General features: G+C 40.8%; 1 protein-coding gene across 9 annotated transcripts in view; it reads left to right on the forward strand.

Moving 5' to 3' along the window:
* PKP4 (plakophilin 4) overlaps window positions 1-13,544 on the forward strand; it is a 64,089-nt gene that overhangs the window by 28,250 nt on the left and 22,295 nt on the right. For all 9 annotated transcript variants that reach the window (XM_015634155.3, XM_015634156.3, XM_033515972.1 and 6 more), the window contains 2 exons: window positions 9,035-9,147; window positions 12,921-12,955. In XM_015634155.3, coding sequence (XP_015489641.1) covers window positions 9,035-9,147; window positions 12,921-12,955 — 148 coding nt within the window. The remainder of the gene's footprint in view (window positions 1-9,034; window positions 9,148-12,920; window positions 12,956-13,544) is intronic.

Below are 13,544 nucleotides of genomic sequence, written 5' to 3' on the forward strand. Positions count from 1 at the left end.
CTGCTCAGGGATCCCCTGGCCAGGACAGCTCCTGTGGCAGTGCCAGAGCTGGGCTCTCTGCTCAGGGATCCCCTGGCCAGGACAGCTCCTTGCTGCCACTGGGGCTGTGCTGGACCTCACTGAGCAGTCAGGGCAGCACTGTCAGGAACAGCTCCAGGCACGAGTGTGCACTGAAGCCTTTTATAAGTGTTCCTTTGCCTGCCCAAGAAATGTTTCTATCTTTTTATCAGTCCTAGAGAAAAAATTATAATGGAATATTTCTTTATTTTGAAAAGGAGGTTAAAACCTCTTCCTCTTTCCATTTATAGAAAGACTTTTAAATATGTGGCTATTACATCACTAAGTTCTGATGAAAGCTAAAAGAAATTAAATTGTCGTTTATCATCAGCGTTACACAAACTTCAGAACTGGAGCTGTACTGTGAAATGTACAGACACATAAAATGAGTATGAGGGGAGGAAGAGGTAAATTGTCTTTCAGTCTTGGAAGTGATGATATGAAAGAATTAAGAGCTGAACTGCTGCTTTCTGGTATTTTTTTGTGTTGATAATAATTATGGACACTGACATGTTCAACACCCTTCCTGTGTGGCAGAAAGCCCAGAACAGAGTATTTTCCAGTGAAGTTCTTTTCTTTATTAAGCTTGAACAGAAACTGCTACACAGTTTGCTGTTTCCTTTGGTACAGGAATTGCTGCGAGGTGCAGCAGGTCAGTGTTTGTAAAACAAAGCTGCCACACCCTGACCCGAGTACTTCAGAAACACTGCAGTGGAAACATAATCAAGAAAAGCCTTTATTATTACTTGGCAAATTGGGAAAGATTTTAACTTAATAAAAACTGTTAAAATTACTACAGTAGTTCTAAGATAGATAAATGTATTGAATTACTCCAAGCTTTCTCCCATAGCTGTGAAACAATAGTTATGATTATATAAAAAGTTGCACTTAGCCTATGAATCCTACAAGCTGCTTCTAAATAAAGTTGCCATTTGTTTCCTCTTGTTTCCTTTTCCTAAGACCTCAAATCCATTTAAAGCAACTATTGTACCAAACTGGACTGTGTCCTCTAAATTCTGATCAGTCTCTTGTTGAGTCAGGTGTCAGACAGCTGGGTCAATATCCCTTGGTCATATTTTAGGAAAGGAACATTTCAGTTCCCTCATAGTGTTATAAAATAACACAAGCAGAATAGGTGTAATATGTGAGGAAATTTAGAAATTACAGCTTTGTGCTTTTCTGACAAAGCTCAAGATCTGTTTTAAAGTGAACATGAGCCCAGGTGGGCAAGAAAGCCAAAGGCCTTTGTCAAAACCTGTGTGGCCATCAGGACTAGGGCAGTGCCAATGCCCTGTACTGCTCAGGGATCTCCTGTTCTGGGTGCTTCAACGTAAGAAAGACATTGTGGGGCTGGAGTGTGTCCAGGGAAGGGAACGGAGCTGGGAAGGGGCTGGAGAATTCCTGAGGGAGCTGGGAAGGGGCTGGAGAATTCCTGAGGGAGCTGGGAAGGGGCTGGAGAATTCCTGAGGGAGCTGGGAAGGGGCTGGAGAATTCCTGAGGGAGCTGGGAAGGGGCTGAGGCTGGAGCAAAGGAGGATCCCGAGGGATCTTTTCCCTCTCTGGAATTCCCTGGCAGGAGGGGACAGCCGGGGGGGTCGGGCTGTGCTGGCAGGGAACAGGGACAGGAGGAGAGGGAACGGCCTTAGGCTGGGCCAGGGCAGCTCAGGGGGGACAGCAGCAGGAATTTCCCCATGGAAAGGGCGCTCAGGCCTTGGAAGTGCCCAGGGAGGTTTGCAGTGCCCATCCCTGGAGGTGTCCAGGGAATTCCTGGAGGTGGCACTCAGGGCTCTGGGTGGGGACACGGTGGGGTCGGGCACAGCTGGGACTCCATGGGCTGGGAGGGCTTTTCCAGCCCCAGGGATTCTAATAGAAGAATTCCTTTTTGAATGCAGGAAAATCCTAAGGCTAATTGTAATAAAGCTGAAACATATTTTCACATTTTTGTCTTTAAGTGAATTTGATGATGGATTTTGAGTATTTTGGCGTTTTGGGGGTTTTTTGTTGTTTTTGTTTGGTTATTTTTTTGTTTGGTTATTTTGGGGGGAGAGGATTGTTTTCTGTGGGCTTCTTTTAGAGGAGGGTTGGGATTTTTTTTCCCTTAAAACATGTATTTCACTTTTAAAACATTATGAGGCTTCCATATTATCATGGATAGAAGTATCTTACAGATTGCTGAAACAAATTTTAAGTCAAAGTAAAACATGTTTATATTTCTGAATCCTGGGGAGTTCTGAATCCTGCATAGAAGTTTAGTTGAATTCTGTTGGGAGTTTCTTATCCATGTCAAAACGTAAATTGAGTATTTTCATACTAAAATAACAACTTGTTAAAAATTGTAGGGGCAGCACGGTAGCAGTAACTTTTGCGGGGTTGGAATGTGGGGCAGCTAGTCGCCAGCTGCTCCTCGTAGGTTTGTGGAATCACTGCCATTTTCCGTGTTCAAGCTGTACACTGCTGGATTTGGAATGAACTGCTGCTGAATTGACAAGATTAAATGGGATCATTTGGAATTGTGAATTTCATGCTTAGCACATTAGTTTTCAGTGTTTGGGCTGAGAAAAGGTCTTGCAGGAAAAGCCACTCATCAATGCAGTTTTTCAAAGTAACTGGAATATACTGATTTTAATGGCTTTGCTAAGGCAGAAGCACTTGCAGCAGTGGCTGGTTTTTAGTTTGTTCTTTGGTCTAGCTGTTTGTGACACTTTGAGATGGGCAACTTTCCACCTTTTCTTTAGTAAATAGGTGACAGATTAAGAATGATTAGATATGCTTTCAGATGGATGATAATACATCTCTTAGGTTTCCCTAGGTGTTTTTCCAGAAGTGTTGCTTATTCAGGACTTCAGCGAAATCTTTTCCTTTTGTGTAAGTGTATTGAACTGTACTGTACAAATAGACAATGTGCACCTCAGTTTTTTCATTCATTATTGTTTAAGTACAATTTTTTTACGTTATTTTTGAGATGTTTTTTATAGGGCTTGGGAACAGGGAGCAAACCTCTATGTTTTTCAGATGGAAACAGAAGGAGGAATGCATTCTGCCTATTTTTTATTGGATGTTAAAACATCTTTTTGAATGAGAACTATTGATATTAAGTCTTGGAGGTTTCTTTACAGTTCAGATGTGTAGTGCTGTATATTCAGTACTCTGTATAGGCATGTCACTTCATGGACATACCTGAAAAGAGACTTGCTAAATGCACTTCCAGTAACTGGGCACAAACTTTTCAGTCTCACTTTGAAATTCTGATTGGCATGCATGTAGTGATCAGGTAGGTGATAAATGTGTGGCAGTTCTGAATTGAAGGTAGTACTTTTTGTTGAATGGACTCCCAAGTTTGGCATCAGTGAAACAAAAATCCTGGTCAACATTTTGTTGAATGGCTGGAAGAACTGGGGTTTTCTTCCAACTCTTTTAGTATTGTGTTCAACTGCTTAGGTCACTCTTGCCTATTTAATCCCAGAACTTTAAGGTTTAGAGTTTTTTGTGTTTACCAGCATTTTTAGTTACAGTGAGTCAACTCTGGCATGTCAACTTCATAAAGGTCTTACTCTAGCACAAATTTAATGCCAGTCCTGTCTCAGGTGAAATAGGTAGCTCATTTCCTTTATCAAAATTCTCTGTACTTCTTTATCCATATGGTGACCTAGAAGTTAATTTTCCTTTCTCCTTTGGACTGTTAGACTTCAGTGGAGAAACTCCTATTGAAAAAGAGCCTACATGGACCTCTGGGTGCCTCTGCCATGTAGTTGGTTTAGATTATCAGTTTGTCTGCTCAGCAGTGACTGAGCCCTGGTGCCCAGCTGGCAGAGCAGTACCCTCAGCTCCAGCACTGACCTGAGCTGCCCAAGCGTTGTCACAAGGCTTGCAGAGAGAATGTGTCAGAGGCAGTCTGGGAATGCCTCCATTCTTCCCTCCTGCCACTGGCAACAGTAAGCCTTCTATAAAATGCTAAAATTTTGATCTCTCATCAGCTAAAGCAGCACTAAACTGTTGTACCAGACCAGTGAACAATGCATGCTTAAAAGTATTAAGGGCTTTAATGGTCTGCTGCTGTTGAATACAGAGTAAGTGTGATCAGCCAGTAATTGTAGCTGTGTCATCTCACATCCTGTAATCTGCAATTCTCCCTACACTGTCCAATTTTTTTATCTTTTGTCTTCTATTTTGGAAGATACTGAGATACTAAAAGCATGCAAATGCAGTTGTGTGCGTGAGTAAACTTAATTTTTACAGAAAATATTAAGGTTGCTCTAATATGGTTAGTTAGAAGTACAGGCTTTTTCTGCAATAGATTCTGGTAGAGAATTTAAATATTGGATCACTACAGTATGACATCTATTTTGGAAAATTTGATATTCAGTGTGAGTTTAAGTTGTCAGTTGCTTGATCTAACTCTGAAATATGGCAGGTGGAAACAGAGAACTCTGCTTAGATGAGTGCAAGAGGTTAACGTGAAGGAAGGTATAAATCAACTTCTGTTTTGTTTGTCCTCTTCTATATTGTTTGTACCAGGAAAATATCCAAAATATAATAGCCTTTTCTGTAGCACTGTGTGAACTCTCACAGGTGATAGAAGTTGTGCAGCTTTGCATTGTGGTTGCAGTTGAATAGAAAATAGTAAACACAAAGTAAAAATATTCCTCTCAAATGCAGACTACACTTTCTTATATGAGTAACTTCAGCTATTGAAAGAGGCTCAGCTCAGTTGTTCAACAGACAATACTTTTGTGATAAGAATATATTTCATAGTTCAGCTTACAATTACCATCATAGTATTTCATAGACAGTGACATTTGGCACTTGAAGCAACTTAGCATATCCCAGTGTTACTGCAGCCAGGAGTACCAGGCCATCCTAGCCCAGTCTTCTGCCACAGCAGCCACTGAGAGCTGGTCAAGTCAAGAAGCTGCAAGAGATGCCTTTGTTTATTGGAGGCATTGTCTCCTCTGATGTCCAGCTGCCCAGTCTTGGTCTGGCTAGCCAGGCATGAGCCACTCAAAAGGAATCTGCCTCTTTTCTTCACTGCTTGTGCAATTGCTGCTGATTTGTGCAGAGCTGTCTCTAGAAAACCTTTCGCTAGCCACATGGACCACTGTTGTTTAAAGTTGACTGTGTTTTTCCAGAGGTGCTCAAATCATGACAGGACAGGAAGAAAGTGACTTTTATTTTTCAGTGTGATGAATGTAGATTGCTCATTCTCATCTATGTTACTGAGGGATAAAAGTTCCTCATTAACATAAATGAAAAAGGTGAATCTGCAACATGGTATCGTGGCAGGATGCAGATGGAAGGCATAGAATTGCCCCTTAACCCTCTTTTATTATCCAATGCCTGCAAAAGGAGAATGGCAGTTTTCACAGTCAGTTGTGCAAACAACATTCGCATTACTTATTTGTTTTCAAATATTTGCTGGCAAGAGCCCAGCACAGTGTGTTGGTGGCTGCTGTCCCTTGCCCCGAGCCACCAGCTTCTCCGAGACACTCAGCTTTGACATGGGAAGAGGATTCAGGTGCCAAGATCGGTGTAACAGGCCTTGCTGTCCCTTGGCGCGGTGAGATGTCACCCACGTGAGGTTCCTGCTGGGCAGAGCTCGCCAAGGAAGAGCAGCTGGTCACCTGTGGTGTGAGCACTACACCACCAGCACAGGGTTTGGCCTCCTCCAGAAGGAGATGACACAGCTCTAAAATGTTCTGGGCTCTGCTTTTCACTCACGGCAGCCTGTCTGCCTGCAGTCAGCACAGCTGCTTTCCAAAGTAACTGCTTTCTTGCCCCTGTGTGTGTGTACTTCCTCATCCGGAGCAGGAATGCTGGTTAAAGCTGTCTTTTATTGTAGTTTCATCTTAGGAATTATGGCCTGTGGGTTTGCAGTGGAGTTTTGGCTTATGAACATAAAACCTGCAGTTTGATAAGGTGATTAAGTAGTTGCTGCTAAAGAGGTTTATAGAATTACGGGTTGGTTTTTTTTTCCCTCAACGTATGCTGAATAATTTTGAATAAAAATAGTTCTGGCCAAGCCAGTGTAGTGTGTCTGTCTGAGGATTGGTTTCTCCTTTGGATGCAGTACGGCAGTGTGTTTTGTAATTTATGTCTGTGATTTTACTATGTGCTTGCCACATAAATGCTCTGCTCCAAATGCTAATAAGCTTATTAAGAGTTGCATTTGAATCCTGCAATGCCATTTTGTCAGTAGCCAGTGCTGTAGGAGTCGGTGAGTTCGTGCTGCAGGCAGCAGCTCTGTGCAGGGAGTGCCCTGTTTGAGGAGTGAACTCTCCCACTGCTCCCAGAGAAGCTGGATAGAGGAACAAATTCCAATAGATTCCTGCCAGAACTAGTGTGTTGTCTGATAGATACACATTGTGGAGATATGTCCACTCAGAGTGGTATAAAATTTCATCATAAGGAGGCATAAGCTCGAAAGGTGATCAGTTAGAGCTGATAAGGACTTAGTTTTCTATAGTAATAATAATAATATGATTTAAGGTAAGAGAAGAAAGTTTTAAAGCATGAGGTGCTCCAGCTGTAAAAAAGATGATGGCTCTAAAACTATCTGTCTTGTGTATTTTTGCAGGTATGTGAGACATATCACCTGCTACAGATGTCAAATTTAAGAAGACGCGTACAAAAGTCAGCACTTATTGTTTCAAAGTTCATAAATTGCTGCTTCATTGGACTCACAGGCTGGGCATGCCAGAATGCACTCAGACTAGAAAAGAGAGCTGGATTTTTTTTATTATTATTATTATTATTATTATGCTTGCACTTGCAAAAGCATATTAGATCTTCCTAAGCATCAGAGTGATTTAAAACTGGCAGATGAGCTGCAGGCCTCTTGCCCCTCTGCTGTTCAGTACACTATGCAGTTTGTGGCTTTCTGGTCAATGCCAAGACAGTGAGGAACAATGTAAACAGGCAGAGATGGTGTTGTTCCCAACTCAGCAGTGCAAGTGTCTCTGAAGTGGTCAAACGAGGCTTGGTGGTTTTTTCTCCTATTTTTCCTTATCTCTGTTTTTTCGTATAGAACACAAGTGACTTTTGCTTTTCAAAAGTTTTAATAAATGAAGTTAATTTATTGCTTTATGCAATAATATACACTTATGTCATTCACCTCTTCTACTCTCAAGAAAAACAGAAGTATAGTTCTTGTTTTAACTGCCTTTGAATTTTTGTAGTGTGGGGCAAAAAATAGGGATTTTTATTTAAATGGGCAGTTTATTAATTGAGATGTTATGCAGCCAGACATTTTCTAGAATAATGTGTTCATTAATGCTTCTATCTGTAATGAAAAGGGAAATTAATAGAGATTGGTTGAATAGAAGTAATTAATGGCTAGCATGTTTTATTTATCTAATTAAAAGATCAGTAAATAACAATAGGTTCGGGTTGCCGGTTTGCATCCATTACATTGCTGTTTAAATACTGGTTTAATAGTAAGGAACAGGAAACATGTCCTGGATGCAAACCCACTTTTTCTGGGCAAAATTTGGGATGTTAGGATGTTTATTCGGTTTGGTTAGGGAGTTTTCAGAAATGTTTGGATGTGTCCAGAATCTCTCGTATCCTCTGGAAGGACAGTCAGCTGCATGTGTGTGTGTGTGTGTGTGTGAGACATCCAGTTTGGTGGAGGGGTTCAGATCAGACCTTCAGAAGTCACTTTTTCAGTTTTGTCATCTGATCTAGTCATTTTGGGAGCAGGGTGACTGCTGTTTGCCTTGGGCCCCAGCTGCCAGCCTGATGGCATAGGTACTAATTAGCCTTCTTTTGGGGGATTCTTAGTATCATTGTGTTGTTGGTAGAAAAATCTTGACTTCTTAGAATAGTTTTCCCTACACTTACTCTGAGCCTCCTATTGTTAGCTCCAGACTCCTGGGGGCTGTGGAAGCTCCTGAGGCCCCTGCAGAGTGCTGGGGCAGTGCTGGATGGAGCACCCTTCATTGTGCCAAGGGGCACAATCTGCAGGGAGTGGAGAGTGGCTGCTGCAAGGGAAGTGGTTCCCCCATTCCGTGATGTTGGGTGTGAAGGAGCAGTTTGCAGGAGCTGATGTCCCTGGCTCCATACAGCTGCTGGGCAGGGCCTTTACAAGAGGCACACTCAGGAGAAACCTCAGCAGTCAATTGAGCTTTCACATCAAATGAGAACTCTGTGTTGCACCTGACCTCTATATAAGACTTGCTTGGTGCTTCATCTGATTACTAAATATTAGTGTTCATCCATTTTTGTATGGTTTATTTAAACTTCAGAGTGTTTACTGTATCAGTTTGAAATAGAACCCTTTTCTCTGGTCAATAAAAGCTAACTGAGGAGAAAAACACCCTCGATATCCTTTGATGTGATGTAATCTGGATTTCAGAGTGCCATAGGAAATGGTTCCAGATTTCAGTAGGACCCATCCTGTGCAGCACTGGTATTTCCCACGTCACCCTTGCAGCGTTGTGTTCCAAAAGCCTCTTACAAAGACTGAAGAAGTTTGGTGCCCTTGACCAAGAAATATAAAAAAAGCTGAACTCAGAAAAGGTAAAATAGCACATATCTACACTCAGACAGTTTGAAGTAATAAATATTAAGGTTTCCAACTACAGTCAGAATGTAGGATAGCTTAAGATTTGAAGGTTTATGATTGGAAAGGTTAGGATATGGCATTTTCTGATTTCCTTGTTTATAGATTAAAATGAGGACTGATTTTATAGGGTTTGTTAGACTGATTTTGTTAGACTGTGGTAATGTAAGAAACAAAAATTTTAATTGCAGGAGAAATAAAACTCAAGAATGCTTAAACATGTTTTTCTTTCTGTAACAGGTGATAAATCAATATTTGCATGAATCACTGATTTAATGAACCATTAAATTTCCACTTTTATAGTTTATTCCCCTAAGGAAGAGTCAAAACACAACTGTGATGAATCAGTGATTGTTTCAGAGCTACTCCACACCCATTTTTTAACATCAAGAATGCTTTTCTTTTTATTTTGAAATTTCAGGAGCTTCAATTTCAAAGACTTACCAGAGAACTGGAAGTGGAAAGGCAAATTGTGGCTAATCAGCTAGAGAGATGTAGGCTTGGAGCAGAGTCACCAAGTATCGCCAGCACAAGGTACAGGTCCTGATGACTTTGTTTTCGTTCGTCCCATAAATTAAAGGCTTTTTAGTGGTGCTTATGTCCTCTATACATATATTTTCACCAATAGCTATTCACCTCTATTAATATCTGAAGGATTAAAAAAATGCAGATTTGCTGTAAAGAGTTATGGGACAGTTTCAAGAGGCCTCTCTAACAATTACAGTGTATTCCTGACACTTTCTGAATTCACACCTGGAGAATTAGTGGTTTCCAGGGGTTTCTGGAAACAGCCAGCAAGTCCCAGGACTATCTGGTTTTAGTGGCAGTGCTGGTTAATTTGTCTGGGGAGGGAACGTAGGATTGCTTAGGTTCCTGGTACAGGGTCTGGCAGAGTGGGTAGAAGAATCAGTTGTATTGGTGAATTCAAGAAGATAGCTGTTAGAAAAGCTGAAGACTGAAAATTACCTCATTTACTTAAAATATTTGTGAAAATGTCTCCTTGTCTGTCTGAACAAGAAAAGCAAAATGCTGATTTTCCTGGTTTCCAGTTGCTTGTAAGGTGTAATACAAGTTTATGGAGTGTAGTACATGGCATTTTATTAGAGAAATCTCCCTATACTAAGAAATTTAAAGTTACACAAAGTTTTCTATGTACAGCATATAGTTGTAAATGCACTGTTGATGTAGATATTTAAAATGGGAGCTAAAGGACAAGTAAAGAACACATTCAGTGTGTAGGGGTACTCAAATGTGGCTGGCAGCTCTGAGCAGCTCGCTGGGAGCAGCCCCTTGCTGCTGCTGCCTCACAGCACAGATGTACTCCAACGATGGAGGCGTAGCCACGGAGGGAACTGGGATACTACAAGAATATCTGTGAAGTACATACATTTTTAACACAATTATATTTTTAGCTTTTTACAGCTTTTTACCATTTTATAAATATTTAATAAATGCTACTTAATTTTTTCATCTGTTGCCTTTTTTTTTGATGACAACAGCAGTATAGCCAAGAAGGAAGGTAGGCGATTGAAATCACAGTTTTACTCTCAAGTGGTACTGTTTAAATCAGAAATACTTTTCACCTTATGGAGTACTTGCAGAGATGATAGGCTTAAACAGTTTCATGTCATGCAAAACCTGCAAAAGACACACTGGGAATTGACCTGTCCAGTCTAGGAGCTGAAGATCATAATTGTGTTCACATCATTTTTTTAAAAATAGCACACTGCTTAACAAAAACAGAACGGTATGACTTCCCTGGATGTCAGTGTTGTTCCTGAAGGCTTGCTGTGCTGGCTGAGCCCTGGCTGGGAACCTCCACAGCCCCTTGTGCCTTAGCAGAGCAGCCACGTCACTGAGAGGGATGCTGCCCCTGCTGAAACCTGGAAATTCAAAGCTGAGAAGTCTTTGAGAGCTGCCACATGAAAATGTAAAGCAGTGCTGGTGACCCTTAGCGTGTTTTGTCTCTAAATGACTTCATGCAAAACCTTTTCCATTTATCATAATTTTATTTTTTCCAGATTGGCAGCTGGTTCAGTTTTGTATCTAAGATTTGAACTAAAGCAGTGAAATGGCAAGGAAAAGGTGTGAAATTAAGAAAGGGACAAAACCAAAAACCAAACAACAAAAAATAAAATTAATCAAAACCTAAAAAAAAACCCCAAAAACTAATCCAGAGCTTTAAAAATACAATTAAAGAAAAAAATCAAAAGGGTAAAAAAAAAAAAAAAAGGCATAAATGGATTTCAGCACAGTTTGCATGCATGCTCCATCTCCAGTTAGCAAATATCTGTGTTACTGTCATATTTGTCTCTGTCTTCTCTAATTGAAAACTGTATATCATACCAAACTGTTATGATATTTCTGATAGAGGAATACTTCTGCATGTCTACTCTACTAACCTAATTCTTTTTCAAGGATAGTAGTGGGGTAAATTCACATTTTCTAAAGTGCAGCTTGCCACATGTGGGCTCTCTTTGGATACATTACATGCTGCTGTTGGGAAGAGACAGCATTGTGACTAATCCCAGCAGCAGCTTGGCATGGGCACTGCAGTGTGTCACCACAGTGCCTTTTGAGCACTGGGATGAAATGCACTGGACTTACTGCTCAGAGCTGACAGATTTGCTGTCTTCAAAACATTGCACCTGCTCGGTGACAGTATCAGGTGATGACATTAGTAGGTGATGTACGCTGGACTTGTTCCAAAATCATTTCAGAAGAGTTAAGTGCTTAACCAGCTGAAGTGTTGATGAAGGAGCTTTGTTCCTGTGACCCATGGTCAGAGCAGCCTTTTTTCATTCCTACGTTCTGTGCCTGTAAAGGAAGTTGAAGTAGTCAGGTATGTTGGGCAGGGATGTGCTCTGGGTTACAGCCTTGTGTGTGTGATGGTAAAGTGTGTGCTGCCATTGCCAGCAACGCTGAGCCACGCTGCCTCAGGGTAAGGAACTGAGTTTAAAAAAGTCTGAAGAACAACTGAGCAAAAGGGCAAGAGTGGCAAAGTTGGTATTCAGGTGTAGCATGAGAATTCTGGGGCCAGAGGTTGACTTCCAGACATGTGAAGTCTGCATTGGAATTCTCCTTTTACTTGAAGTCTCATTGTAACTCTAGTTTGTGCTAGCATGTGTATTTAGCACCATTTAATAGAAATATTTTGTTTCCAAAAAGGCTCCTAAATGGTTGTTTTCATTTTGAAAATAAGTATCTCGTGCTGTTCATGTTGCTGAGCTGATTTTTTGTAATCGGTAGCTGTGGTAGAAAGAAGTAAAATAATACTCCTTTAGAAATTGCTACATCTTACCCAAAATCCCAGTCTCAAGCTGATATTTAGACAAAATCTGATGGACTTGCCTGTTTTTCCTTTAAAGAGCTTTTTATTTGGAAAACCGCAGCTTATAACCACTGCAAAAAAATGTTGTATTATTCAAAGTTTGATATTTTAGATTTAAAGTGCAGAAATACATTTTTCTCATAAAAAATATTTAGAGTGTCTAATGTTAATAAGACATGGATGATTTCTGCATTTGTCTGCAAAGGTGGTTGTGCATCAGTACTACTGTGAGCAAGGAAAGCACATGGCTCGGTGGAACGACAAAAGGGTGAAGATAGTTTGATTAAAAAATCAGTATTGGAAAAATGCAGAAGGTTGGGTCTGTGCAGTAACTGGCACTGAAGGCATCTCACTGACCTGGACTGCGGCACATCTGTCACTGCCTCACTCTGAGTTGTAGCTGTCTGTCAGCTGGTTTGACTTGTTCTGTACAAAAGATCAGAATTCTCTCTGGAAAGCTGGAAACTGAAAAAACAGGGAAAAAAAAGAACAGATCCAGACCGAGGATTTTTGAACTGCTTTACGTGTAGAAGGCAGATGCTCTCGAGTTGCAATCCCCAAAGCTCCTTTGCTGGACCCTGCCACGAGCAGTGCTGCTGCTGTCCGAACAGGGTGTTGGGTGCCACAGGTGTCTGTGGGCTGTCACTGACAGCACAACACCTTAAACAGGAGCTCTGTGGCAAAGTCGTGCTTGCTCTCACCTGTCCTTGCTGTCACCTGTTGCAGGCATGGCCTGGTGCTGTGTTGTGCAGGAAGTTACAGTGAATAATTCCCACTGACTAAAAGAAAATTGAACTTGATAACCAGTGGTTTTGTTGTCAGGTGTAAAGCACTGCAGAGTGGTATTTGCATGGACTATTGAAATTTTATCTGCTGGGCGGTTTTGTAAAGTTTTCTATGATTAATTAAAACTACAATAAGAAGTCCAAACTAATCACATGGTTCATCGGTGTGATAATTTTTTTTCTTTCTGCAGCTCTACTGAGAAGTCATTTTCCTGGAGATCCTCAGGTATTATCTTTTATGTACAATTTGCTTTAAGCCCAAGTAGATTTATTTTCTTGGTATTCATTGCTTGTTTTGACACAAACAGAACATTTAGCAGCAATGCTACGTATCTTTCCCAAGTGTCTTTTCTAAAGTATGACATGAATGTTTTCTTTGTCACACATGGGACTCACGTGTGTCCCCTATGTTACTGTAAAAGGTGCTTGAGCTTACAGGTAGTTGCAAATGCTTTTCTTGTATCTTTATGTGCTTTTGTATTTCTGTGTGTGCTGTGACTCTGACACAAGGCTTGTCATGTATTGGGTCTTTCTTGTACTTAATTAAAATTTACTTGTGAGTCTTCTCCCTGGCAGGTAAGGAGTATAAAAAGATACTGCATGTTTTAAGCTTGAAAACTGTTTGGTTTGGTTTCTTTCTTTTTACAGATGTTCTTACTTAACAGAGAAAATCTCTAATAAGTGAAGGTTTTTATGAGAGTGCTTTTTCTACTTTTTTATCTCAGGATAGCGTGAACTTTCTTTCCAAAGAAGCATTTTTCTTGTACTGCTACACCTGCTCCAACCAGGAGATCTTGTGGGAGAGGGTAGGACAG

This window comes from Parus major, chromosome 7 (assembly GCF_001522545.3).
Source record: "Parus major isolate Abel chromosome 7, Parus_major1.1, whole genome shotgun sequence".
NCBI classification, from domain to species: Eukaryota; Metazoa; Chordata; class Aves; order Passeriformes; family Paridae; genus Parus; species Parus major.